A 27754-nucleotide genomic window follows, 5' to 3' on the forward strand; every position below is an offset into this window, starting at 1 on the left:
ATGGTTGTAAAATTTGATGGCTATTTTTTCTATTTGAATGAGGAGGGGGTATTGGCCCAATTCTGCTCTACATGCGTCATTTTGAGTTTTTCTTTGCACTTTTCACAAAACTCTGCATGCAGTATTTCGATTGGATGTTTGTCCCATTTGGTAAATTCATTGTTAGAGATTGGACCCCAGACTTCACTGCCATATAGAGCAATTGGTTCTATAACTGATTGGAACATTTTGAGCCAGATTCTAATTGGAATTTCGATTTTGATGTTCCTTTTAATGGCATAGAATGCTCTTCTTGCTTTGTCTCAGCTCATTCACAGCCCTGTGAAAGCTAATTGTGTTGCTGATATTTAGTCCTAGATATGTGTAGTTTTTGGTGTGTTCTTAATAGAACTGTTTCAAAATATAATTTCTATTTGTCATCCTGATTTCCTGGCCTTTTTTGGAATATCATTATATTTGTTTGTTTTTTGGTTAAAACTTCTTAGGGCTGAGATCCCGTTAACGGGATCGATATGACAACAGCCAGTGAAAGTGCAGGGCGCCAAATTCAAAACAACAGAAATCTCAGAATTAAAATTCCTCAAACATACAAGTGTTTTATTCCATTTTCAAGGTAATCTTGTTTTTAATCCCACCACAGTGTCCGATTTCAAATAGGCTTTACAGCGAAAGCACCACAAACGATTATGTTAGGTCAGAGCAAAGTCACAGAAAAACACAGCCATTTTTCCAGCCAAAGAGTGGAGTCACAAAAAGCAGAAATAGAGATAAAATTAATCACTAACCTTTGATGATCTTCATCAGATGACACTTATAGGACTTCATGTTACACAATACATGTATGTTTTGTTCGATAAAGTTTATATTTAAAAAATCTCAGTATACATTGGCGCGTTATTTTCAGTAGTTCCAAAACATTCAGTGATTTTGCAGAGAGCCACATCAATTTAAAGAAATACTCATTATAAATGTTGATGACAATACAAGTCTTATACATGGAACTTTAGATACACTTCTCCTTAATGCAACGGCTGTGTCAGATTTCAAAAAAGCTTTACGGAAAAAGCAAACCATGCAATAATCTGAGTACAGCGCTCAGAGCCCAAACAAGCCAAAAACATTCCCAGTTCCACAATAAATGTTTGATTTGTTCGATAATGTCCATCATTTATGTCCAAATAGCTACTTTTGTTAGAGCGTTTTGTAAACAAATCCAAAGTCACGAAGCGCGTTCACTAGGAGCAGACGAAATGTCAAAAAGTTCCGTTACAGTCCGTAGAAACATGTCAAACGATGTATAGACTCAATCTTTAGGATGTTTTTAACATAAATCTTCAATAATGTTCCAACCGGATAATTCCTTTGTCTGTTGAAAAGCAATGGAGTGCGAGCTACCTCTCATGTGAATGCGCGTGACCAGCTCGTGGCACTCTACCAGACCACTGACTCAAAGAGCCCTTATGAGCCCCTCCTTAACAGTAGAAGCCTCTAAAGACAGCTGACATCTAGTGGAAGCCTTAGGAAATGCAACATGACCAATATCCAAATGTATCTTCAATAGGGAATGAGTTGAAAATCAACCAACCTCAGATTTCTCACTTCCTGGTTGGATTTTTTCTCAGGTTTTTGCCTGCCATATGAGTTATGTTATTCTCACAGACATCATTCAAACAGTTTTAGAAACGTATTAGTACCTGGGACTGAGGAGCAGGCAGTTTACTCTGGGCACCTTATTCATCCAAGTTATTCAATACTGCCCCCAGCCATAAGAAGTCATTGGCCATAGGTTTTTGTCTCTCTCTCTCTCTCTCTCCCTCCCTCCCTCCCTCCCTCCCGGAGTGCTCAAAGTTACACCCTTCTGTCTAGAAAGATCGCCCATTTAGGAAGAGGAGTGTTGTTCACTAGTGCTTTAAGAATCCTCTTAACCAAGAAATCACATGACCCATCTGCCCTATAGGCTATTACCCATCATCCACCTCCCAGTCCCAGCCTACACCAATATGTCATGTCCTTAGCCTCTTCAGTTCAGCTCAAGAAAAGGTGAGTGTAAAACAGTACTATTTACACCATAACAATTTTATAATGATGATATACATTAGTCTGTAATTGTTGTAGGTTCTCTTTCCCTTCCTCTCTCGCTCGTGTAGCACAGATTGGACTGTGTGGTTGATAGTCTATGCGTTATAACCTTTCTCTCTCTATCTTCCCCCCTCTATCTGTCTCGCTCTCTCCCCCCTCGAGACCATGCTAATCTCTCCTCTAGCAGACAGGAACCAGAAGGAGTTGTGTTCAGTGTTGTGTGATGTGTTGGAGGAGCAGTCTCACAGGGAACTGTTTGCCTTAGAGCTGGGCTCTGGCGCCGGACAGCATGTGGTCAACTTCGCCATGGCAACGCCCTTCATCACCTGGCAACGCCCTTCATCACCTGGCAACGCCCTTCATCACCTGGCAACCATCAGACATCAAAGAGGAGTCCCGTGACAGGTGGGCCCTGCCTGGACCAAATACAGTATATATTTGGTTGATGAAAATACAAGTGTTATAGACAATTTGTCTTACCATGAACTGATGAAGTATGTGAACCCCTAGGCTAATGACTTCTCCAAAAGCTAATTGGAGTCAGGAGTCAGCTAACCTGGAGTCCACTCACACAATTATATCATTTTAACGGTAGGTTTATTTGAACAGCGACAGACAGAATAACATAATAATAATGCCACCAAGTACTAAATCATGTTTTGCAGAGGGGTCAAATACTTATTTCCCTCATTAAAATGCAAATCAATTTATAACATTTTTGACATGCGTTTCTCTGTATTTTTTTGTTGTTATTCTGTCTCTCACTGTTCAAATAAACCTACCATTAAAATTATAGACTGATCATTTCTTTGTCAGTGGGCAAACGTACAAAATCAGCAGGGGATCAAATACTTTTTTCCCTCACTCTAGATGCTAGAACTGTATAAAGTCTTTGAAGTCGGAAGTTTACACACACTAAGGTTGGAGTCATTAAAACTTGTTTTTCAACCACTCCACAAATTTGTTGTTAGCAAACTGTAGTTTTTGAAGTTGGTTAGGACATCTACTTTGTGCATGACACAAGTAATTTTTCCAACAATTGTTTACAGACAGATTATTTCACTTATAATTCACTGTATCACCATTCCAGTGGGTCAGAAGTTCACATATACTAAGTTGACTGTGCCTTTAAACAGCTTGGAAATTCCAGCAAATGATGTCAGGGCTTTAGAAGCTTCTGATAGGCTAATTCACATCAGTTGAGTCAATTTGAGGTGAGCCTGTGGATGTATTTCAAAGCCTAACTTGAGTGCCTCTTTGCTTGACATCATGGGGAAATCTAAAGAAATCCTCCAAAACCTCAGAAAAATTATTGTAGACCTCCACAAGTCTGGTTCATCCTTGGGAGCAATTTCCAAACACCTGAAGGTACCACGTTCATCTGTACAAACAATAGTACGCAAGTATAAACACCATGGGACCACGCAGCCGTCATACCACTCAGGAAGGAGATGCGTTCTGTCTCCTAGAGATGAACGTACTTTGGTGCGAAAAGTGCAATTCAAACCCAGAACAACAGCAAAGGACCTTGTGAAGATGCTGGAGGAAACAGGTACAAAGTATCTATATCCACAGTAAAACGAGTCCTATATCGACATAACCTGAAAGGCCCCTCAGCAAGGAAGAAGTCACTGCTCCAAAACCGCCATAAAAAGCCAGACTACGGTTTGCAAATGCACATGGGGACAAAGATCGTATTTTGTTGGAGAAATGTCCTCTGGTCTGATGAAACAAAAATGTCCATAATGACCATCGATATGTTTGGAGGAAAAAGGGGGAGGGGCTTGCAAGCTGAAGAACACCATCCCAACTGTGAAGCACGTGGGTGGCAGCATCATGTTGTGGAGGTGCTTTGCTGCAAGAGGGACTGGTGCACTTCACATACTAGATGACATCATGAGGCAGGAACATTGTGTGGATATATTGAAGCAACATCTCAAGACATCAGTCAGGAAGTTAAAACTTGGTCGCAAATGGGTCTTCCAAATGGACAATGACCCCAAGCATGCTTCCAAAGTTGTGGCAAATTGACTTAAGGACAACAAAGTCAAGATATTGGAGTGGCCAACACAAAGCCCTGACCTCAATCCTATAGAACATTTATGGGCAGAACTGAAAAAGTGTGTGCGAGCAAGGAGGCCTACAAACCTGACTCAGTTACACCAACTCTGTCAGGAGGAATGGGCCAAAATTCACCCAACTAATTGTGGGAAGCTTGTGGAAGGCTACCCAAAACATTTGACCCAAGTTAAACTATTTAAAGGCAATGCTACCAAATACTAATTGAATGTATGTAAACTTCTGACCCGCTGGGAATGTGATGAAAGAAATATAAGCTGAAATAAATTATTCTGTCTATTCTGACATTTCACATTCTTAAAATAAAGTGGTGATCCTAACTGACCTAAGACAGGGAATTTTTACAAAGGATTACATTTCAGAAATTGTGATAAAGTGTAAATGTATTTGGCTAAGGTGTATGTTAACTTCAACTGTATACAAGATATATGTTCGTTGGTTGTTGGCAGATGCTTTCTTGCATTTCTCATGTCCATCTTATTTCCCGACGCACTAAACAGGCTCACATTGTAACTACATTTTCAATAAGGTAATTACAATGTAATAACAAGGCTATTGTCTGACCACGAGCGTCAAGACATAAGATGTCATATTTTGCCGGGCTGCACTGGCTCCAACATTTCATACTGTCTATGGAACCTATGGGGTTATGGCTCCAACATGTCATACTGTCTATGGAACCTATGGGGTTATGGCTCCAACATTTCATACTGTCTATGGAACCTATGGGGTCATGGGCTCCAACATTTCATACTGTCTATGGAACCTATGGGGTCATGGCTCCAACATGTCATACTGTCTATGGAACCTATGGGGTCATGGCTCCAACATGTCATACTGTCTATGGAACCTATGGGGTCATGGCTCCAACATGGCATACTGTCTATGGAACCTATGGGGTCATGGCTCCAGTGGGTGTGGTGTTATTTCGCAGTGTCAGATCCTACATAGCGGCGACCAAAGTGAAGACCGTGCTGCAGCCTGGGCACCTGGACGCCAGTGAACCCTGGGAGAAGTGGGCGGGCCTTCCACGCGGGGCCTGTGATGTCATCGTGGCCATTAACCTGCTTCAGTGCAGCTCTTTCGACACCGTAGAGGTAGGCCTTACACGTCAGGTCAGCATTATACGCATCATATTTGACTGTGAAGCTTTATGAATGTATGAGTGAAGATGTGTCAGTCACTTATAGCCAGTGTGAAGCGCCAGAGTCTGGGTCTCTGTTTCTCTCCCCAGGGCGTCGTCAAAGGATCAGGACAGATCCTCAGACAACATGGTCTCTTGATCACACATGGGGTAGGTATCATGGATGGAGAGGGGGGGAGGAAAGAGATGTTTTTTTTAACGCCAGACACCTCTCTCTCTCGCTCCCCAGCCCTACGCCTTTAACGGCACCATCACCCCCAGCTGTATGGAGGACTTGGACCAGGAACTACGACAGATGTGAGTTATAACATCATAAGAGAGGAGCTGGCCAATGCGGAGCTACTGTAACATGGGTGTCTGCTGCTAGCCCAGTCCTTCTATAAGGATGGACTATACTGTACACACAGAATATGTAACATGGGTGTCTGCTGCTAACCTCAGTCCTTCTATAAGGATGTTTAGGACCAAGCCTTCAGAATATGTAACAGAAGGTATATCTGCTACTAGCTCAGTCCTTCTATAAGGATGTTTAGGACCAAGCCTTCAGAATATGTAACAGAAGGTATATCTGCTACCAGCTCAGTCCTTCTATAAGGATGTTTAGGACCAAGCCTTCAGAATATGTAACAGAAGGTATATCTGCTGCTAGCTCAGTCCTTCTGTAAGGATGTTTAGGATCAAGCCTTCAGAATATGTAACAGAAGGTATATCTGCTGTTTAGTCAGTCCTTCTATAAGGATGTTTAGGATCAAGCCTTCAGAATATGTAACAGAAGGTATATCTGCTACTAGCTCAGTCCTTCTATAAGGATGTTTAGGATCAAGTCATTTGTTTCCCCAGATAGAGAGGGAACAGGATAATAAATACCTGGTCTATCAGGATGTTTAGGATCAAGTCTTCATTTGTTTCCCCAGATAGAGAGGGAACAGGATAATAAATACCTGGTCTATCAGGATGTTTAGGATCAAGTCATTTGTTTCCCCAGATAGAGAGGGAACAGGATAATAAATACCTGGTCTATCAGGATGTTTAGGATCAAGTCATTTGTTTCCCCAGATAGAGAGGGAACAGGATAATAAATACCTGGTCTATCAGGATGTTTAGGACCAAGTCTTCATTTGTTTCCCCAGATAGAGAGGGAACAGGATAATAAATACCTGGTCTATCAGGATGTTTAGGATCAAGTCATTTGTTTCCCCAGATAGAGAGGATAATACATACCTGGTCTATCAGGATGTTTAGGACCAAGTCATTTGTTTCCCCAGATAGAGAGGGAACAGGATAATAAATACCTGGTCTATCAGGATGTTTAGGACCAAGTCTTCATTTGTTTCCCCAGATAGAGAGGGAACAGGATAATAAATACCTGGTCTATAAGGATGTTTAGGACCAAGTCATTTGTTTCCCCAGATAGAGAGGGAACAGGATAATAAATACCTGGTCTATAAGGATGTTTAGGACCAAGTCTTCATTTGTTTCCCCAGATAGAGAGGATAATAAATACCTGGTCTATCAGGATGTTTAGGATCAAGTCTTCATTTGTTTCCCCAGATAGAGAGGGAACAGGATAATAAATACCTGGTCTATCAGGATGTTTAGGACCAAGTCTTCATTTGTTTCCCCAGATAGAGAGGATAATAAATACCTGGTCTATCAGGATGTTTAGGACAAAGTCTCCATTTGTTTCCCCAGATAGAGAGGGAACAGGATAATAAATACCTGGTCTATCAGGATGTTTAGGATCAAGTCTTCATTTGTTTCCCCAGATAGAGAGGGAACAGGATAATAAATACCTGGTCTATCAGGATGTTTAGGACCAAGTCATTTGTTTCCCCAGATAGAGAGGGAACAGGATAATAAATACCTGGTCTATCAGGATGTTTAGGATCAAGTCTCCATTTGTTTTCCCAGATAGAGAGGGAACAGGATAATAAATACCTGGTCTATCAGGATGTTTAGGACCAAGTCTTCATTTGTTTCCCCAGATAGAGAGGGAACAGGATAATAAATACCTGGTCTATCAGGATGTTTAGGACCAAGTCATTTGTTTCCCCAGATAGAGAGGATAATAAATACCTGGTCTATCAGGATGTTTAGGATCAAGTCATTTGTTTCCCCAGATAGAGAGGATAATAAATACCTGGTCTATCAGGATGTTTAGGATCAAGTCATTTGTTTCCCCAGATAGAGAGGGAACAGGATAATAAATACCTGGTCTATCAGGATGTTTAGGATCAAGTCTTCATTTGTTTTCCCAGATAGAGAGGGAACAGGATAATAAATACCTGGTCTATCAGGATGTTTAGGACCAAGTCTTCATTTGTTTCCCCAGATAGAGAGGGAACAGGATAATAAATACCTGGTCTATCAGGATGTTTAGGACCAAGTCTTCATTTGTTTCCCCAGATAGAGAGGGAACAGGATAATAAATACCTGGTCTATCAGGATGTTTAGGATCAAGTCATTTGTTTCCCCAGATAGAGAGGGAACAGGATAATAAATACCTGGTCTATCAGGATGTTTAGGATCAAGTCATTTGTTTCCCCAGATAGAGAGGGAACAGGATAATACATACCTGGTCTATAAGGATGTTTAGGACCAAGTCTCCATTTGTTTCCCCAGATAGAGAGGGAACAGGATAATACATACCTGGTCTATCAGGATGTTTAGGATCAAGTCTCCATTTGTTTCCCCAGATAGAGAGGGAACAGGATAATACATACCTGGTCTATCAGGATGTTTAGGATCAAGTCATTTGTTTCCCCAGATAGAGAGGGAACAGGATAATACATACCTGGTCTTGAGGAAACGTTGCCATGGAAACAGGGCTTCTTCTGCATCTGAACAGACATCCCAATGACCCGTGTTTTAAACATGTATTTATTATGTAAATAAAGTACGTTAATGTACTACCAACTGCATGGCAATGAGTGACAAGGAGTTGGCATGACAACAGACTGGCACTCCGCCTCCAAAGATAATATGACAGAAAACACACAAAGCAGGTGGACAAGAGAAGAACAAGATATTTATTCAATATAATCTGAAAATGACTTTAAAGAAGTCAGACAGAAAGAAGATCATTAATGGTGAAGTAAAGAAGTTTAAAGATGGCCGTCAAAGGGGGTTACATAAGAAGTCACTGATTGGGTGGATGTTACATCACATGTTACATCACACGTTACATCACATGCACATACCCTGAAGAACTGACTCCCACCACCTCTCCACTCCCGGCCCACAGGGTTCTGAAAGACACTCTGAAAGGGTGGATCTCAACAGGTATTTTCCTGATTCCCTCCCCTACGTCCTCTCTCTCTCTCTCCTCCTCAAAACATCAGACGGAAGCAGGCAAAGAATTAGAGAAGAACCAAGGAAAGGAAACGAGGAATTGGTTTTGTGATTAAACCGAACTTTACTGAAACTAGCACCAGAAACAAAATGGATGCCCATCTAATGTAGAGTCCCCCTCTACAGATAACTCAGATAACTCTACACCTCATCACCCACAGATACACACCTATAGGGCTTTTGTCAAAAGTAGTGCACTATATAGGAAAAAGAGTGCTGTTTAGGACACACCCAGTCAGAGGGTCTCTCAACTCGCTCATTGGCTGTGTTTACACAGGCAGACTCATTCTGGGGGTGTTGCCACTAATTGATCTTTTGACCAATCAGGTCAGATCTTTAACCACTAATTGGTCAAAAGATCAGAATGGGACTGCCTGTGTAAACAGCCATATAGACCCGACTGCAACCCTCTGGATAACTGCTAGTTAATATTTGGCAATGGAACTACATGTGTAATCTTAAGTTATATTCACACTAGTTCCTCCCGGAGTGTGATGCAAGGCATTGTGGTTAATGGAGTTGTTGGGAGAGACCCATTATGTCAACAGTTGTGACACGGGACACCTTGAGAGAGTGATGGTGGTAATCGGTCTCTGGAGCTGTGAATATTGGGAATTGTAGTTCCATGCTGGATGTAAGTGTTCTATTGTAGTCCCATACTGCTTCCCCTCAGCCAGTCTGATTGGTGAGACGATATAGGAAGTGTAAAACCGAATAAAAAAGGTACTTCCTTTCTCCCATGTTCTCAATCAACTCAAAAAGCTTTAGTGAAAAACACTACCAAGCCGTAGCAACACAAGACGGCTCATCTATACTTTAAAATGAGCTCTGTGTGTCTCTGACACTCTCACTAGAACCCTGGGACCTGCTAGAGGTGCTTTTCTGTGCTCCGTCCTACATCTTCCTTCACTCACCTCTCCATTAACTCTCACAGCCCCTGTCAACCAAGCAGGCAGTATGAACCAATGTCCAATCACCACAATATGACCCCAGAACAGTTACTGCTGTAACACCTGACATGTCCATGGAAATAACGACTTTAACATGCAAACTAGCTTATTCAAATATGAGAAAGGATGGTCATGGTCTTGTCTTAGATTCCATTGATTCCTGTCATATTTGATTTGTTCCTTTATTATACCACTGACTAGATGAGCTTCAGATATTAGTTTCAGAAGAGAAAGACTACATACATTATCAGAGAGAGAGAGAGAGAGACAGAGAGAGAGAGAGAGACAGAGAGAGACAGAGAGAGAGAGAGACAGAGAGAGGTGAGGACAGAGAGAAGTGAGGACAGAGAGAGGTGAGGACAGAGAGAGGTGAGGACAGAGAGAGGTGAGGACAGAGAGAGGTGAGGACAGAGAGAGGTGAGGACAGAGAGAGGTGAGGACAGAGAGAGGTGAGGACAGAGAGAGGTGAGGACAGAGAGAGGTGAGGACAGAGAAAGGTGAGGACAGAGAAAGGTGAGGACAGAGACAGAGAGAGGTGAGGACAGAACACTGTAGCAAAATGCATTAAAAGGGGGAGTGTTTCTTATAAGCTCAGGTAGTCCCTCCCCGTCTAGGTTCCTAGTGAATACAACCCTGGGGTACGCATGGTGCATAGTAACACTACCTAACCCCCTCCTCACTCCTCTCATCCTCTATGTCAGCTGGGGGAGAGAGGATGGCTAGGAGGAGAGGTAACATGTCTGTTACACAACTATAATATTTCACAACATTGCCGTAACGAAACAGAAACATTGTGAGAAACGTGTGTTTGTTGGGGAATCCAGGCCACGAGCCCAGCAGAGAGAGAGAGGAGAACACAGAGGAGAAGAGAGGTGAGGACAGAAGAGGAGGAGAGAGGTGAGGACAGAAGAGAGGTGAGGACAGAAGAGAGGTGAGGACAGAAGAGAGGTGAGGACAGAAGAGAGGTGAGGACAGAAGAGAGGTGAGGACAGAAGAGAGGTGAGGACAGAAGAGAGGTGAGGACAGAAGAGAGGTGAGGACAGAAGAGGAGAGAGAGGGTGTAGTGTGTTGAACCCTGCCAGCAGCAGGTGGTAATGTTAAGCTGAGCTAGCCAGGTGGATGGATCAGTCGAAGGAGATGAGCTGTGCCTCGCTGCCTGGATGGACCTGCGGAGGCTGCTGCTGCTGAACCTGCTGCTGCGGGCCACCAGGGGGAGCCATCTACACAGAGAGAGACAGAAGTAGTGTGAGAGAGATGAGATTACCATCAATCCCTCACTGCAACTCCCACTACATAGAACAAACAAGCCTCTGACATACAGAATCAGAAGTCCCCCTATAGACAGGTAACACTATGCAGAGAGAGAGAGCGAGAGGGGGAGAGAGGGGGAGAGAGAGAGAGAGAGAGAGGAAGGGAAGAGGGCGAGAGAGGAGAGAGAGAGGAAGAGAGGAGAGAGAGAGGAAGAGAGGAGAGAGAGGAAGAGAGGAGGGAGAGAGGAAGAGAGGAAGAGAGGAGGAAGAGAGAGGAAGAGAGGAGGGAGAGAGGAGGGAGAGAGAGGAAGAGAGGAGGGAGAGTGAGGAAGAGAGGAGGGAGAGTGAGGAAGAGAGGAGGGAGAGAGGAAGAGAGGGAGAGAGAGGAAGAGAGGAGAGAGAGAGAGGAAGAGAGGAGGGAGAGAGAGGAAGATAGGAGGGAGAGAGAGGAAGAAGAGAGGGGGAAGAGAGAGAAACCAAGAACTCCTACCTGTTGGTACATGGGCTGTTGTCCTGGGCCCTGCATGTAGGGTTGTTGTGGGGGCATGTTGGGGTCCTGCCCAGGTAGGGCTGCCATCATACTCTGCATGGCGTAGGGTGGAGGGTAGGCCACGTAGGACATACCGTTAGTGGGAGGAGGCTGGGACATGGGGGGCAGAGACTGGGCCTGGGACACCACGTTCTGCTGAGACCGATGACAAGAAAACATTAACATTACAGACGTCGCTAACAGATGATTTAAAGCCTACATGTAGAATGTATTATGATGTGGTTATAATCTATTATAACACTAGTCATGAGCCGCTTCACTCCCTTTATAAACATCATCACATTATGATGCTAAATGAGGAGGAGGAGGAAGAGGAGGAGGAGGAAGACGTTGCTAACAGATGATTTAAAGCCTACATGTAGAATGTATTATGATGTGGTTATAATCTATTATAACACTAGTCATGAGCCGCTTCACTCCCTTTATAAACATCATCACATTATGATGCTAAATGAGGAGGAGGAGGAGGAGGAGGAGGAAGACGTCGCTAACAGATGATTTAAAGCCTACATGTAGAATGTATTACGATGTGGTTATAATCTATTATAACACTAGTCATGAGCCGCTTCACTCCCTTTATAAACATCATCACATTATGATGCTAAATGAGGAGGAAGAGGAGGAGGAGGAAGACGTCGCTAACAGATGATTTAAAGCCTACATGTAGAATGTATTATGATGTGGTTATAATCTATTATAACACTAGTCATGAGTCGTTTGACTCCCTTTATAAACATCATCACATTATGATGCTAAATGAGGAGGAGGAGGAGGAGGAGGAAGAGGAAGAGGAAGAGGAAGAGGAAGAGGAAGAGGAGGAGGAAGACGTTGCTACCAGATGATTTAAAGCCTACATGTAGAATGTATTATGATGTGGTTATAATCTATTATAACACTAGTCATGAGCCGCTTCACTCCCTTTATAAACATCATCACATTATGATGCTAAATGAGGAGGAGGAGGAGGAGGAAGAGGAGGAGGAGGAAGACGTTGCTAACAGATGATTTAAAGCCTACATGTAGAATGTATTATGATGGTTATAATCTATTATAACACTAGTCATGAGTCGCTTCACTCCCTTTATAAACATCATCACATTATGATGCTAAATGAGGAGGAGGAGGAGGAGGAAGACGTCGCTAACAGATGATTTAAAGCCTACATGTAGAATGTATTATGATGTGGTTATAATCTATTATAACACTAGTCATGAGCCGCTTCACTCCCTTTATAAACATCATCACATTATGATGCTAAATGAGGAGGAGAAGGAGGAGGAGGAGGAGGAGGAGGAGGAAGACGTCGCTAACAGATGATTTAAAGCCTACATGTAGAATGTATTATGATGTGGTTATAATCTATTATAACACTAGTCATGAGCCGCTTCACTCCCTTTATAAACATCATCACATTATGATGCTAAATGAGGAGGAGGAGGAGGAGGAAGACGTTGCTAACAGATGATTTAAAGTCTACATGTAGAATGTATTATGATGTGGTTATAATCTATTATAACACTAGTCATGAGCCGTTTGACTCCCTTTATAAACATCATCACATTATGATGCTAAATGAGGAGGAGGAGGAAGAGGAGGAGGAGGAAGACGTTGCTAACAGATGATTTAAAGCCTACATGTAGAATGTATTATGATGTGGTTATAATCTATTATAACACTAGTCATGAGCCGCTTCACTCCCTTTATAAACATCATCACATTATGATGCTAAATGAGGAGGAGGAGGAGGAAGAGGAGGAGGAGGAAGACGTTGCTAACAGATGATTTAAAGCCTACATGTAGAATGTATTATGATGGTTATAATCTATTATAACACTAGTCATGAGCCGCTTCACTCCCTTTATAAACATCATCACATTATGATGCTAAATGAGGAGGAGGAGGAAGAGGAGGAGGAGGAAGACGTTGCTAACAGATGATTTAAAGCCTACATGTAGAATGTATTATGATGTGGTTATAATCTATTATAACACTAGTCATGAGCCGCTTCACTGCCTTTATAAACATCATCACATTATGATGCTAAATGAGGAGGAGGAGGAAGAGGAGGAGGAGGAAGACGTTGCTAACAGATGATTTAAGGCCTACATGTAGAATGTATTATGATGTGGTTATAATCTATTATAACACTAGTCATGAGCCGCTTCACTCCCTTTATAAACATTAAAAAAAAAATTAAAAAAAAAAATCACATTATGATGCTAAATGAGGAGGAGGAGGAAGAGGAGGAGGAAGAGGAAGACGTCGCTAACAGATGATTTAAAGCCTACATGTAGAATGTATTATGATGTGGTTATAATCTATTATAACACTAGTCATGAGCCGCTTCACTCCCTTTATAAACATCATCACATTATGATGCTAAATGAGGAGGAAGAGGAGGAGGAGGAAGACGTTGCTAACAGATGATTTAAAGCCTACATGTAGAATGTATTATGATGTGGTTATAATCTATTATAACACTAGTCATGAGCCGTTTGACTCCCTTTATAAACATCATCACATTATGATGCTAAATGAGGAGGAGGAGGAGGAGGAGGAGGAAGACGTCGCTAACAGATGATTTAAAGCCTACATGTAGAATGTATTATGATGGTTATAATCTATTATAACACTAGTCATGAGCCGCTTCACTCCCTTTATAAACATCATCACATTATGATGCTAAATGAGGAGGAGGAGGAGGAGGAGGGGGAGGAGGAAGAGGAAGAGGAGGAGGAAGAGGAGGAGGAGGAAGACGTTGCTAACAGATGATTTAAAGCCTACATGTAGAATGTATTATGATGTGGTTATAATCTATTATAACACTAGTCATGAGCCGCTTCACTCCCTTTATAAACATCATCACATTATGATGCTAAATGAGGAGGAAGAGGAGGAGGAGGAAGACGTCGCTAACAGATGATTTAAAGCCTACATGTAGAATGTATTATGATGTGGTTATAATCTATTATAACACTAGTCATGAGCCGCTTCACTCCCTTTATAAACATCATCACATTATGATGCTAAATGAGGAGGAGGAGGAGGAAGAGGAGGAAGAGGAAGAGGAAGAGGAGGAGGAAGAGGAAGAGGAAGAGGAGGAAGAGGAGGAGCTTTGACTCCCTTTATAAACATCATCACATTATGATGCTAAATGAGGAGGAAGAGGAGGAGGAAGAGGAGCCACGTTGAGCTTTGACTCCCTTTATAAACATCATCACATTATGATGCTAAATGAGGAGGAGGAGGAAGAGGAGGAGGAGGAAGAGGAAGAGGAGGAAGAGGAGGAGCTTTGACTCCCTTTATAAACATCATCACATTATGATGCTAAATGAGGAGGAAGAGGAGGAGGAGCTACGTTGAGCTTTGACTCCCTTTATAAACATCACATTATGATGCTAAATGAGGAGGAGGAGGAAGAGGAGGAAGAGCTTTGGAAAGTCAGTGAGGACCAGGGACACAAAATGAAAGAGGGACATGAAACCTGAAGCCCATTTTAAAAGGAGTCCAGGTCAGTGGTACCGGAGCACCAGGTCCCAATGGAGAGTGCCAACGGTCATGAAGGAGGAAGTTTAGTGAAGGAGGAATAATGGTGGCAACAGTATGAGGAAGGCCCTTTCCTGTTTCAGCATGACAACGCCCCCGAGCACACCGTTGGGGACGGTGTACCAAGAGGCTTCTTAACAGCTTCTACCCCCAAGCCATAAGACTCCTGACCAGCTAATCAAAGGGCTACCCAGACCCTCTTTAACACTGCTGCTACTCTCTGTTTATTATCTATGCATAGTCACTTTAACTCTACCTACGTGTACATATTACCTCAGCTAACCGTGCCCCCGCTCATTGACTCTGTACCGGTACCCTCTGTATAAAGCCTCCACATTGACTCTGTACCAGTACCCCCTGTATATAGCCTCCACATTGACTCTGTACCAGTACCCCCTGTATATAGCCTCCACATTGACTCTGTACCAGTACCCCCTGTATATAGCCTCCACATTGACTCTGTACCGGTACCCCCTGTATATAGCCTCCACATTGACTCTGTACCAGTACCCCCTGTATATAGCCTCCACATTGACTCTGTACCAGTACCCCCTGTATATAGCCTCCACATTGACTCTGTACTGGTACCCCCTGTATATAGCCTCCACATTGACTCTGTACCGTAACACCCTGTATATAGCCTCCACATTGACTCTGTACCGTAACACCCTGTATATAGCCTCCACATTGACTCTGTACCTGTACCCCCTGTATATAGCCTCCACATTGACTCTGTACCAGTACCCCCTGTATATAGCCTCCACATTGACTCTGTACCAGTACCCCCTGTATATAACCTCACTACTATTATCTTACTGCTCTTTAATTATTTGTTACTTTTATTTTCTATTGTTTTACTTAACACTTAACCATCAATGCAGTTAAGAAAATAATTAAGGGCTTTAAATAAGCATTTCACTATAAGGTCTCTACACCTGTTGGTTAAGGGCTTGTCAGTAAAGCATTTCACTGTAAGGTCTCTACACCTGTTGGTTAAGGGCTTGTCAGTAAAGCATTTCACTAAGGTCTCTACACCTGTTGGTTAAGGGCTTGTCAGTAAGCATTTCACTAAGGTCTCTACACCTGTTGGTTAAGGGCTTGTCAGTAAGCATTTCACTGTAAGGTCTCTACACCTGTTGGTTAAGGGCTTGTCAGTAAGCATTTCACTGTAAGGTCTCTACACCTGTTGGTTAAGGGCTTGTCAGTAAGCATTTCACTGTAAGGTCTCTACACCTGTTGGTTAAGGGCTTGTCAGTAAGCATTTCACTGTAAGGTCTCTACACCTGTTGGTTAAGGGCTTGTCAGTAAGCATTTCACTGTAAGGTCTCTACACCTGTTGGCTTCGGGCTCATGTGACAAACAGCATTTGATTTGATCTGACAGGTGTATTGCTGAGCCTCTCATTGGGACTTGACATCAGGCAGTACATCATGTGGTTCACATTAAGGAGGAAACCTAGTTACCTAGACGACAAACTCAGCATGAGGAAGTCCACGAGCACGTTTTCATTTCAACACCAATAGTTTTGTAACAGGCATGACCTTCCTCCCTCTGTTCTCACCTGGTATCCCTGTGTGGGTGTGGGCTGGTAGTTAGAGTAGGCGGGGCTAGTAGTGGGCGGGGCCTGGCCAGGGGGTGCAGGCTGCCCATTGGTTCCTGCAGGCTGGTACATGTACATGTTGGGGTCTGGAGCAGGGAGGCAAACACAGGAGAGTCACGTTACAGAAGGTCAATGTACACAATATATACAGAAGTATGTGGACACCCCTTCAAATTAGTGGATTCAGCTATTTCAGCCACAACTGCTGCTGACAGGTGTATAAAATCAAGCACACAGCCATGCAATCTCCATAGACAAACATTGGCAGTAGAATGGCCCGTACTGAAGAGCTCAGTGACTTTCAACGTGGCACCGTCATAGGATGCCACCTTTCCAACAAGTCAGTTTGTCACATTTCTGCCCTGCTAGAGTTCCCCCAGTCAACTGTAAGTGCTGTTATTGTGAAGTGGAAACGTCTAGGAGGTCAAGCTCACAGAACGGGAAAGCTGAGTGCTGAAGCATGTAAAAATCATCTATCCTCGATTGCAAGACTCACTACCGAGTTCCAAACTGCCTCTGGAAGCAACGTCAGCACAAGAACTTGAAATGGGTTTCCATGGCCGAGCAGCCGCACACAAGACTAAGATCACCACGCTCAATGGGTTTCCATGGCCGAGCAGCCGCACACAAGACTAAGATCACCACGCTCAATGGGTTTCCATGGCCGAGCAGCCGCACACAAGACTAAGATCACCACGCTCAATGGGTTTCCATGGGCGAGCAGCCGCACACAAGACTAAGATCACCACGCTCAATGGGTTTCCATGGCCGAGCAGCCGCACACAAGACTAAGATCACCACGCTCAATGGGTTTCCATGGCCGAGCAGCCGCACACAAGACTAAGATCACCACGCTCAATGGGTTTCCATGGCCGAGCAGCCGCACACAAGACTAAGATCACCACGCTCAATGGGTTTCCATGGCCGAGCAGCCGCACACAAGACTAAGATCACCACGCTCAATGGGTTTCCATGGCCGAGCAGCCGCACACAAGACTAAGATCACTATGCTCAATGGGTTTCCATGGTCGAGCAGCCGCACACAAGACTAAGATCACCACGCTCAATGGGTTTCCATGGCCGAGCAGCCGCACACAAGACTATGATCACCACGCTCAATGGGTTTCCATGGCCGAGCAGCCGCACACAAGACTAAGATCACCACGCTCAATGGGTTTCCATGGCCGAGCAGCCGCACACAAGACTAAGATCACCACGCTCAATGGGTTTCCATGGCCGAGCAGCCGCACACAAGACTAAGATCACTATGCTCAATGGGTTTCCATGGCCGAGCAGCCGCACACAAGACTAAGATCACTATGCTCAATGGGGTTGGAGGATACCAGGAGAATGATAACAGGTCCAATGGAGAGTGCCAACTGTCATGAAGGAGGAAGTTTAGTGAAGGAGGAATAATGGTGGCAACAGTTTGAGGAAGGCCCTTTCCTGTTTCAGCATGACAAGAGCACAAAGCCAGGTCCATACAGAAGCTACCATGCTGGCCCCTAGACTAACTACCATGCTGACCCCTAGACTAACTACCATGCTATTCAACTAGACATGCTGGCCCCTAGACTAACTACCATGCTGGCCCCTAGACTAACTACCATGCTGGCCCCTAGACTAACTACCATGCTATTCAACAAGACATGCTGGCCCCTAGACTAACTACCATGCTGGCCCCTAGACTAACTACCATGCTATTCAACTAGACATAATGGCCCCTAGACTAACTACCATGCTGGCCCCTAGACTAACTACCATGCTGGCCCCTAGACTAACTACCATGCTATTCAACTAGACACGCTGGGCCCTAGACTAACTACCATGCTGGCCCCTAGACTAACTACCATGCTGGCCCCTAGACTAACTACCATGCTGGCCCCTAGACTAACTACCATGCTATTCAACTAGACATGTCAACTAGACATATTCAACAAGACATACTGGCCCCCAGACTAACTACCATGCTATTCAACTAGACATGCTGGCCCCTAGACTAACTACCATGCTGGCCCCTAGACTAACTACCATGCTATTCAACTAGACATGCTGGCCCCTAGACTAACTACCATGCTGGCCCCTAGACTAACTACCATGCTGGCCCCTAGACTAACTACCATGCTGGCCCCTAGACTAACTACCATGCTATTCAACTAGACATGCTGGCCCCTAGACTAACTACCATGCTGGCCCCTAGACTAACTACCATGCTATTCAACTAGACATGCTGGCCCCCAGACTAACTACCATGCTATTCAACAAGACATGCTGGCCCCTAGACTAACTACCATGCTGGCCCCTAGACTAACTACCATGCTATTCAACTAGACATGCTGGCCCCTAGACTAACTACCATGCTGGCCCCTAGACTAACTACCATGCTATTCAACTAGACATGCTGGCCCCTAGACTAACTACCATGCTGGCCCCTAGACTAACTACCATGCTGGCCCCTAGACTAACTACCATGCTATTCAACTAGACATGCTGGCCCCCAGACTAACTACCATGCTGGCCCCTAGACTAACTACCATGCTGGCCCCTAGACTAACTACCATGCTGGCCCCTAGACTAACTACCATGCTATTCAACTAGACATGCTGGCCCCTAGACTAACTACCATGCTATTCAACTAGACATGCTGGCCCCTAGACTAACTACCATGCTATTCAACTAGACATGCTGGCCCCTAGACTAACTACCATGCTATTCAACTAGACATGCTGGCCCCTAGACTAACTACCATGCTATTCAACTAGACACAAACATTTGACTCATTGGGGTCTGTACTAACCTGGAGGCATGGCCTGGTACTGTCCTGGTCCAGGCTGGTTCATGTAGACGTTGTGCATGGGCGACCCCTCCACTGACCCTGAGGGGCTAAAGGTGCCTGGGTAACTGGGGGGTCCCCCCGGCTGCCCGTACACCACCCCTCCTGCCACGTTGGGGGGCAAAGACTGCATCTAGGGTGAAAAGGAGAGGAATTTACACAAGAGCTGGACAAAAAGAACAGCCACTAAGGTAAATGCCAGGTGAAACTCCTGCAGCAATCATTTACACAGAACCTCTGTAGACTAACCGTGTCGTGACACGCCTTCCCCAAGGATCTGCTTGAAGACTAACTCCCCCGTGTGCCGGCCAGAGAGAGGGCCTCCCCCGTGTGCCGGCCAGAGAGAGGGCCTCCCCCGTGTGCCGGCCAGAGAGAGGGCCTCCCCCGTGTGCCGGCCAGAGAGAGGGCCTCCCCCGTGTGCCGGCCAGAGAGAAGGCCTCCCCCGTGTGCCGGCCAGACAGTGTCTACCTGTGGGTAGGGTATAGTGTCTACCTGTGGGCATGGTATAGTATAGTGTCTACCTGTGGGCATGGTATAGTGTAGTGTCTACCTGTGGGCATGGTATAGTGTAGTGTCTACCTGTGGGTAGGGTATAGTGTAGTGTCTACCTGTGGGTAGGGTATAGTGTAGTGTCTACCTGTGGGTAGGGTAGAGTGTAGTGTCTACCTGTGGGCATGGTATAGTATAGTGTCTACCTGTGGGCATGGTATAGTATAGTGTCTACCTGTGGGTAAGGGTATAGTATAGTGTCTACCTGTGGGCATGGTATAGTATAGTGTCTACCTGTGGGTAGGGCTTGGTATAGTGTCTACCTGTGGGTAGGGTATAGTATAGTGTCTACCTGTGGGTAGGGTATAAGTATAGTGTCTACCTGTGGGCATGGTATAGTATAGTGTCTACCTGTGGGTAGGGTATAGTATAGTGTCTACCTGTGGGTAGGGTATAGTATAGTGTCTACCTGTGGGCATGGTATAGTATAGTGTCTACCTGTGGGTAGGGCTTGGTATAGTGTCTACCTGTGGGTAGGGTATAGTATAGTGTCTACCTGTGGGTAGGGCTTGGTATAGTGTCTACCTGTGGGTAGGTTATAGTGTAGTGTCTACCTGTGGGTAAAGGTATAGTATAGTGTCTACCTGTGGGTAAAGGTATAGTATAGTGTCTACCTGTGGGCATGGTATAGTATAGTGTCTACCTGTGGGTAGGGTATAGTATAGTGTCTACCTGTGGGCATGGTATCGTATAGTGTCTACCTGTGGGTAGGGTATAGTATAGTGTATCTGTGGGTAGGGTATAGTGTCTACCTGTGGGTAGGGCTTGGTATAGTGTCTACCTGTGGGCATGGTATAGTATAGTGTCTACCTGTGGGCATGGTATAGTATAGTGTCTACCTGTGGGCATGGTATAGTATAGTGTCTACCTGTGGGCATGGTATAGTATAGTGTCTACCTGTGGGCATGGTATAGTATAGTGTCTACCTGTGGGTAGGGCTTGGTATAGTGTCTACCTGTGGGCTTGGTATAGTGTCTACCTGTGGGTAGGGTATAGTATAGTGTCTACCTGTGGGTAGGGTATAGTATAGTGTCTACCTGTGGGCATGGTATAGTATAGTGTCTACCTGTGGGTAGGGTATAGTATAGTGTCTACCTGTGGGTATGGTATAGTATAGTGTCTACCTGTGGGCATGGTATAGTATAGTGTCTACCTGTGGGTAGGGTATAGTATAGTGTCTACCTGTGGGTAGGGTATAGTATAGTGTCTACCTGTGGGTAGGGTATAGTATAGTGTCTACCTGTGGGTAGGGTGTAGTATAGTGTCTACCTGTGGGTAGGGTATAGTATAGTGTCTACCTGTGGGTAGGGCATGGGGAAGGCAGGCATCTGGGCTCTCATCTGGATGGTGTGTTTCTGTTGCTCCAGCCTCATCTGTCTCTCCTTCTCCTGCTCCTGGAGCCGCTGGATGGCCAGCTGACGCTGCATCTCCAGGTACTCCTGAAACACAGTCACCACATCAGACATCACATCAGACACCACATCAGACACCATATACCACCTAACAGGCTGACGCTGCATCTCTAGGTACTCCTGAAACATAGTCACAACATCAGACACCATATACCACCTAACAGGCTGACGCTGCATCTCTAGGTACTCCTGAAACACAGTCACCACATCAGACACCACATCAGACACCATATACCACCTAACAGGCTGACGCTGCATCTCTAGGTACTCCTGAAACATAGTCACAACATCAGACACCATATACCACCTAACAGGCTAACGCTGCATCTCTAGGTACTCCTGAAACAGTCACCACATCAGACACCATATACCTCATCATGTGACTAACCCCTACTGCATAACAACCCATACCTCATCATGTGACTAACCCCCTACCGCAGAACAACCCATACCTCATCATGTGACTAACCCCCTACTGGATAACAACCCATACCTCATCATGTGACTAACCCCCTACCGTAGAACAACCCATACCTCATGTGACTAACCCCTTACTGGATAACAACCCATACCTCATCATGTGACTAACCCCTACTGCATAACAACCCATACCTCATCATGTGACTAACCCCCTACTGGATAACAACCCATACCTCATCATGTGACTAACCCCTACTGGATAACAACCCATACCTCATCACGTGACTAACGCCCTACCGCAGAACCAGCCATACCTCATCATGTGAATAACAGGGAAATCACGTTTTTCACTGCACTGGGCCTTTAAACACTACAGCTGATCTGTTCTACACAATATATCTAAACAGACTCCCAGCCATGTTATTATCTATAACATAGCACCTCTCCTAAACAGACTCCCAGCCCTGTTATTATAACACAGCACCCCTCCTAAACAGACTCCCAGTCCTGTTGTTCCCCAGTCTGTAACCTGTTATTATCTATAACACAGCACCCCTCCTAAACAGACTCCCAGCCCTGTTGTTCCCCAGTCTGTCACCTGTAATTATCTATAACATAGCACCCCTCCTAAACAGACTCCCAGCCCTGTTGTTCCCCAGTCTGTCACCTGTTATTATAACATAGCACCCCTCCTAAACAGACTCCCAGCCCTGTTGTTCCCCAGTCTGTCACCTGTTATTATCTATAACATAGCACCCCTCCTAAACAGACTCCCAGCCCTGTTATTATCTATAACATAGCACCTCTCCTAAACAGACTCCCAGTCCTGTTGTTCCCCAGTCTGTCACCTGTTATTATCTATAACATAGCACCCCTCCTAAACAGACTCCCAGTCCTGTTGTTCCCCAGTCTGTCACCTGTTATTATCTATAACATAGCACCCCTCCTAAACAGACTCCCAGTCCTGTTGTTCCCCAGTCTGTCACCTGTTATTATCTATAACATAGCACCCCTCCTAAACAGACTCCCAGCCCTGTTGTTCCCCAGTCTGTCACCTGTTATTATAACATAGCACCCCTCCTAAACAGACTCCCAGCCCTGTTATTATAACACAGCACCCCTCCTAAACAGACTCCCAGCCCTGTTGTTCCCCAGTCTGTCACCTGTTATTATAACATAGCACCCCTCCTAAACAGACTCCCAGCCCTGTTATTATAACACAGCACCCCTCCTAAACAGACTCCCAGCCCTGTTGTTCCCCAGTCTGTCACCTGTTATTATAACATAGCACCCCTCCTAAACAGACTCCCAGCCCTGTTATTATAACATAGCACCCCTCCTAAACAGACTCCCAGCCCTGTTATTATCTATAACATAGCACCCCTCCTAAACAGACTCCCAGTCCTGTTGTTCCCCAGTCTGTCACCTGTTATTATAACATAGCACCCCTCCTAAACAGACTCCCAGCCCTGTTATTATCTATAACATAGCACCCCTCCTAAACAGACTCCCAGTCCTGTTATTATCTATAACATAGCACCCCTCCTAAACAGACTCCCAGCCCTGTTATTATAACATAGCACCCCTCCTAAACAGACTCCCAGCCCTGTTATTATCTATAACATAGCACCCCTCCTAAACAGACTCCCAGTCCTGTTGTTCCCCAGTTCTGTCACCTGTTTCTTCTGTCTCATGATCTCTAGTTTCTGGGCCAGCTGGATCTGTCTCTGTCTCTCCGCCTCCTCGGCAGCACGACGCAGCTTCTCTCTGTGCTCGTCTCGTAGGGCGTTCAGGGCGGCTCTCGCATCACGCACCTGGGCCAGCTTGTCCTGCAGACCCTCGTAGTACACTGGCAGACAGACATGGAGATGTTTAGTTAGACAGTGGTTAAACTGTACAGGACCAACACAACAAACATGGTAAACCAACAAGCAGACAGACATGGAGATGTTTAGTTAGACAGTGGTTAAACTGTACAGGACCAACACAACAAACATGGTAAACCAACAAGCAGACAGACATGGAGATGTTTAGTTAGACAGTGGTTAGACTGTACAGGACCAAGACAACAAACATGGTAAACCAACAAGCAGACAGACATGGAGATGTTTAGTTAGACAGTGGTTAAACTGTACAGGACCAACACAACAAACATGGTAAACCAACAAGCAGACAGACATGGAGATGTTTAGTTAGACAGTGGTTAGACTGTACAGGACCAAGACAACAAACATGGTAAACCAACAAGCAGACAGACATGGAGATGTTTAGTTAGACAGTGGTTAAACTGTACAGGACCAAGACAACAAACATGGTAAACCAACAAGCAGACAGACATGGAGATGTTTAGTTAGACAGTGGTTAGACTGTACAGGACCAAGACAACAAACATGGTAAACCAACAAGCAGACAGACATGGAGATGTTTAGTTAGACAGTGGTTAAACTGTACAGGACCAACACAACAAACATGGTAAACCAACAAGCAGACAGACATGGAGATGTTTAGTTAGACAGTGGTTAGACTGTACAGGACCAAGACAACAAACATGGTAAACCAACAAGCAGACAGACATGGAGATGTTTAGTTAGACAGTGGTTAAACTGTACAGGACCAAGACAACAAACATGGTAAACCAACAAGCAGACAGACATGGAGATGTTTAGTTAGACAGTGGTTAAACTGTACAGGACCAACACAACAAACATGGTAAACCAACAAGCAGACAGACATGCTCACGGTTTGAGCAAGAGTGAGGCCGGGATTGAATCCAATCACATATTTGGACAATATGCCATTGATAGGATATTCCTGATTGAGACATATTGTTTACAGTGAATGTGGTCTCCACACATGGGAACGTAGTTTTTAAAACATACATTGCAGACAAAGCGCGATCAGATTGAATCCCGGCTTCTGAGAATCTCTCTTACATAAACAAACACTGAAACAAAGTCACACACACACACACACACACACTCAGAACCACCCCCCACACACACACACTCAGAACCACCCCCCACACACACACACTCAGAACCACCCCCCACACACACACACTCAGAACCACCTCCCCACACACACACACACTCAGAACCACCTCCCCACACACACACACACTCAGAACCACCTCCCCACACACACACACACTCAGAACCACCCCCCCACACACACACACTCAGAACCACCCCCCCACACACACACTCAGAACCACCCCCCCACACACACACACTCAGAACCACCCCCCCACACACACACACTCAGAACCACCCCCCCACACACACACACTCAGAACCACCCCCCCACACACACTCAGAACCACCCCCCCACACACACACTCAGAACCACCCCCCCACACACACACACAGAACCACCCCCCCCCACACACACACAGAACCACCCCCCCCCCACACACACACAGAACCACCCCCCCACACACACTCAGAACCAAATCTCCCCCTAACTCACGTCTCTTCTCGTCCAGCTGATTGAGGATGTCCAGTAGCTGGGGGTGCATGGTGTTGATGGACTGGAAGAGGGAGAGCACGGCGCTGTCGTTGGTGATGCTGCGACCACGCATGTGGTTACTCTTCATACGGTTCAGGAAGGTGGTGACCGCGTTCTGCAGAGCCTTCAGGAACGCATCGTGGTTCTCCTCCGACTCACCGTTCTGATACTGCTGCTGGGGGTGGGGAAGAAGAGAGGGGAGAGGAGAAAGGGAGGAAGAGGAGAGGAGAAAGGGAGGAAGAGGAAAGGAGAAAGGGAGGAAGAGGAGAGGAGAAAGGAAGGAAGAGGAGAGGAGAAAGGGAGGAAGAGGAGAGGCGAAAGGGAGGAAGAGGAGAAAGGGAGGAGAAAGGGAGGAAGAGGAGAGGAGAAAGGGAGGAAGAGGAGAGGAGAAATGGAGGAAGAGGAGAAATGGAGGAAGAGGAGAGGAGAAAGGGAGGAAGAGGAGAGGAGAAAGGAAAGACGGGGGGGGGGGAAGAGAAAGGAGAGGAGGGAAAGTCAATCAGGAGGAACAAACAGCTAATGACAAAGAGCATGTAGTCATTTCTAATCTAAATCTACTTGAATCTCTGCTGCTATGCATGAATATTCACCTGAACAAATAAGAAAATCTGTTTGTCTTCCATCTCTCATAACACAGCAGTGTACAACTAACCTCCACTATGTTGACTGGAGGCGGGGCCATGACGACTTGTGCTGGGAGTGGTGCGACAGTTTCCACTGGCTGGGGCTGGCTGATTGGCAGGGGCTCAGTAGCCAATGGTACGGGGGCAGGGGCAGAGGGGGTGGGACTCTTGCGTGCCTCTTCCTGTTTCTTCTCCCAGTACGTTCTGTTCAGGTAGCGAGCCAGCTGGAGAGAAGACCATTATAGTTCAGGAATGTCCTCTCAACCAAAACATGACTAGACATACTGACCTGGGACCAGTTTCCCAAACACATAAAGATCGTCTTCAGCAGTAAGATCATACATCCATAGGTGGGCAATGGACAACCAGTGATCTAGTAATCACCTTTATGTTTCTGGGAAACTCACCCCAGTATATAGTTCATTTACACTATAGTGCAGTCTGAGCTGTAAATGTAACCGTATCAAATGAGAATTCTAGACAGCTCAGTAGACAGCTCAGAGACAGCTCAGTAGACAGCACAGTAGACAGCACAGTAGACAGCTCAGAGACAGCTCAGTAGACAGCACAGTAGACAGCACAGTAGACAGCTCAGAGACAGCTCAGTAGACAGCACAGTAGACAGCACAGTAGACAGCTCAGAGACAGCTCAGTAGACAGCACAGTAGACAGCACAGTAGACAGCACAGTAGACAGCTCAGTAGACAGCTCAGTAGACAGCTCAGTAGACAGCTCAGAGACAGCTCAGTAGACAGCTCATAGACAGCTCAGTAGACAGCTCAGAGACAGCTCAGTAGACAGCTCAGTAGACAGCTCAGTAGACAGCTCAGAGACAGCTCAGAGACAGCTCAGTAGACAGCACAGTAGACAGCACAGTAGACAGCACAGTAGACAGCACAGTAGACAGCTCAGAGACAGCTCAGAGACAGCTCAGTAGACAGCTCAGTAGACAGCTCAGTAGACAGCACAGAGACAGCTCAGTAGACAGCTCAGTAGACAGCTCAGTAGACAGCTCAGTAGACAGCACAGAGACAGCTCAGTAGACAGCACAGAGACAGCTCAGTAGACAGCACAGAGACAGCTCAGTAGACAGCACAGAGACAGCTCAGTAGACAGCTCAGTAGACAGCTCAGAGACAGCTCAGTAGACAGCTCAGAGACAGCTCAGTAGACAGCTCAGAGACAGCTCAGTAGACAGCTCAGAGACAGCTCAGTAGACAGCTCAGAGACAGCTCAGTAGACAGCTCAGTAGACAGCTCAGAGACAGCTCAGAGACAGCTCAGAGACAGCTCAGAGACAGCTCAGAGACAGCTCAGTAGACAGCTCAGAGACAGCTCAGTAGACAGCTCAGTAGACAGCTCAGTAGACAGCTCAGTAGACAGCTCAGTAGACAACAGAGACAGCACAGAGACAGCACAGAGACAACACGTAGACAGCACGTAGACAGCACGTAGACAGCACGTAGACAGCACGTAGACAGCACGTAGACAGCACGTAGACAGCTCAGAGACAGCTCAGAGACAGCTCAGTAGACAGCTCAAGAGTGTCAGAGTTGACATGTGTCTTACCTCAGGGTCGACATCTTCAGCTGAGGGAGCAGAGGAGTTCTGTGGAGAACACACACATTATACATCACAACAGAGCCCATACATGGTTAAGTTCCTGCATAGTAATTACAGGTGCATGGGGCCCCGGCATAGTAATTACAGGTGCATGGGCCCCCCGGCATAGTAATTACAGGTGCATGGACCCCCGGCATAGTAATTACAGGTGCATGGGCCCCCGGCATAGTAATTACAGGTGCATGGGCCCCCGGCATAGTAATTACAGGTGCATGGGCCCCCGGCATAGTAATTACAGGT

General features: G+C 45.5%; 2 protein-coding genes across 11 annotated transcripts in view; one reads left to right on the plus strand and one right to left on the minus strand.

The window, feature by feature from the left end:
* The first annotated feature begins 2244 nt into the window (after positions 1 to 2244).
* Positions 2245 to 5603, plus strand: LOC139422581 (methyltransferase-like 26 B). The gene is made up of 5 exons (XM_071173724.1): positions 2245 to 2385; positions 2426 to 2484; positions 5093 to 5255; positions 5393 to 5452; positions 5532 to 5603. The coding sequence occupies exons 1-5, from the start codon at positions 2245 to 2247 to the stop codon at positions 5601 to 5603; spliced, it is 495 nt and encodes a 164-aa protein (XP_071029825.1).
* A 3188-nt stretch (positions 5604 to 8791) lies between these two features.
* The window catches only part of LOC139421575 (hepatocyte growth factor-regulated tyrosine kinase substrate-like), a 34549-nt gene continuing 15586 nt past the window's right edge, over positions 8792 to 27754 (minus strand). The window contains exons 12-21 of one of the 10 annotated variants that reach the window (XR_011635645.1): positions 27461 to 27499; positions 25923 to 26117; positions 25232 to 25445; positions 23440 to 23612; positions 21230 to 21370; positions 19347 to 19515; positions 16511 to 16635; positions 11344 to 11538; positions 10620 to 10823; positions 8792 to 10084 (exon numbers count right to left, since the gene is read on the minus strand). Coding sequence is in view for 9 of the 10 variants with exons in the window: in XM_071172607.1 (XP_071028708.1) it covers positions 10728 to 10823; positions 11344 to 11538; positions 16511 to 16635; positions 19347 to 19515; positions 21230 to 21370; positions 23440 to 23612; positions 25232 to 25445; positions 25923 to 26117; positions 27461 to 27499 (1347 nt within the window). In the remaining variant the exon portion in view is untranslated. Of the gene's footprint in view, positions 10085 to 10197; positions 10824 to 11343; positions 11539 to 16510; positions 16636 to 19346; positions 19516 to 21229; positions 21371 to 23439; positions 23613 to 25231; positions 25446 to 25922; positions 26118 to 27460; positions 27500 to 27754 lie in introns of those variants that run through there. The other 9 variants (XM_071172611.1, XM_071172605.1, XM_071172608.1 and 6 more) reach the window with 9 other exon arrangements.

Source organism: Oncorhynchus clarkii, chromosome 12 (assembly GCF_045791955.1).
Source record: "Oncorhynchus clarkii lewisi isolate Uvic-CL-2024 chromosome 12, UVic_Ocla_1.0, whole genome shotgun sequence".
Lineage (NCBI taxonomy): Eukaryota > Metazoa > Chordata > Actinopteri > Salmoniformes > Salmonidae > Oncorhynchus > Oncorhynchus clarkii.

Coding starts and splice junctions, on each gene's coding strand:
- LOC139422581 (XM_071173724.1), top strand. CDS start 2,245: ATGCTAATCTCTCCTCTAGCAGACAGGAACCAGAAGGAGTTGTGTTCA. Junction 2,386..2,425: donor AGCATGTGGTCAACTTCGCC/ATGGCAACGCCC, acceptor GCCCTTCATCAC/CTGGCAACGCCCTTCATCAC. Junction 5,256..5,392: donor GCTCTTTCGACACCGTAGAG/GTAGGCCTTACA, acceptor TTCTCTCCCCAG/GGCGTCGTCAAAGGATCAGG.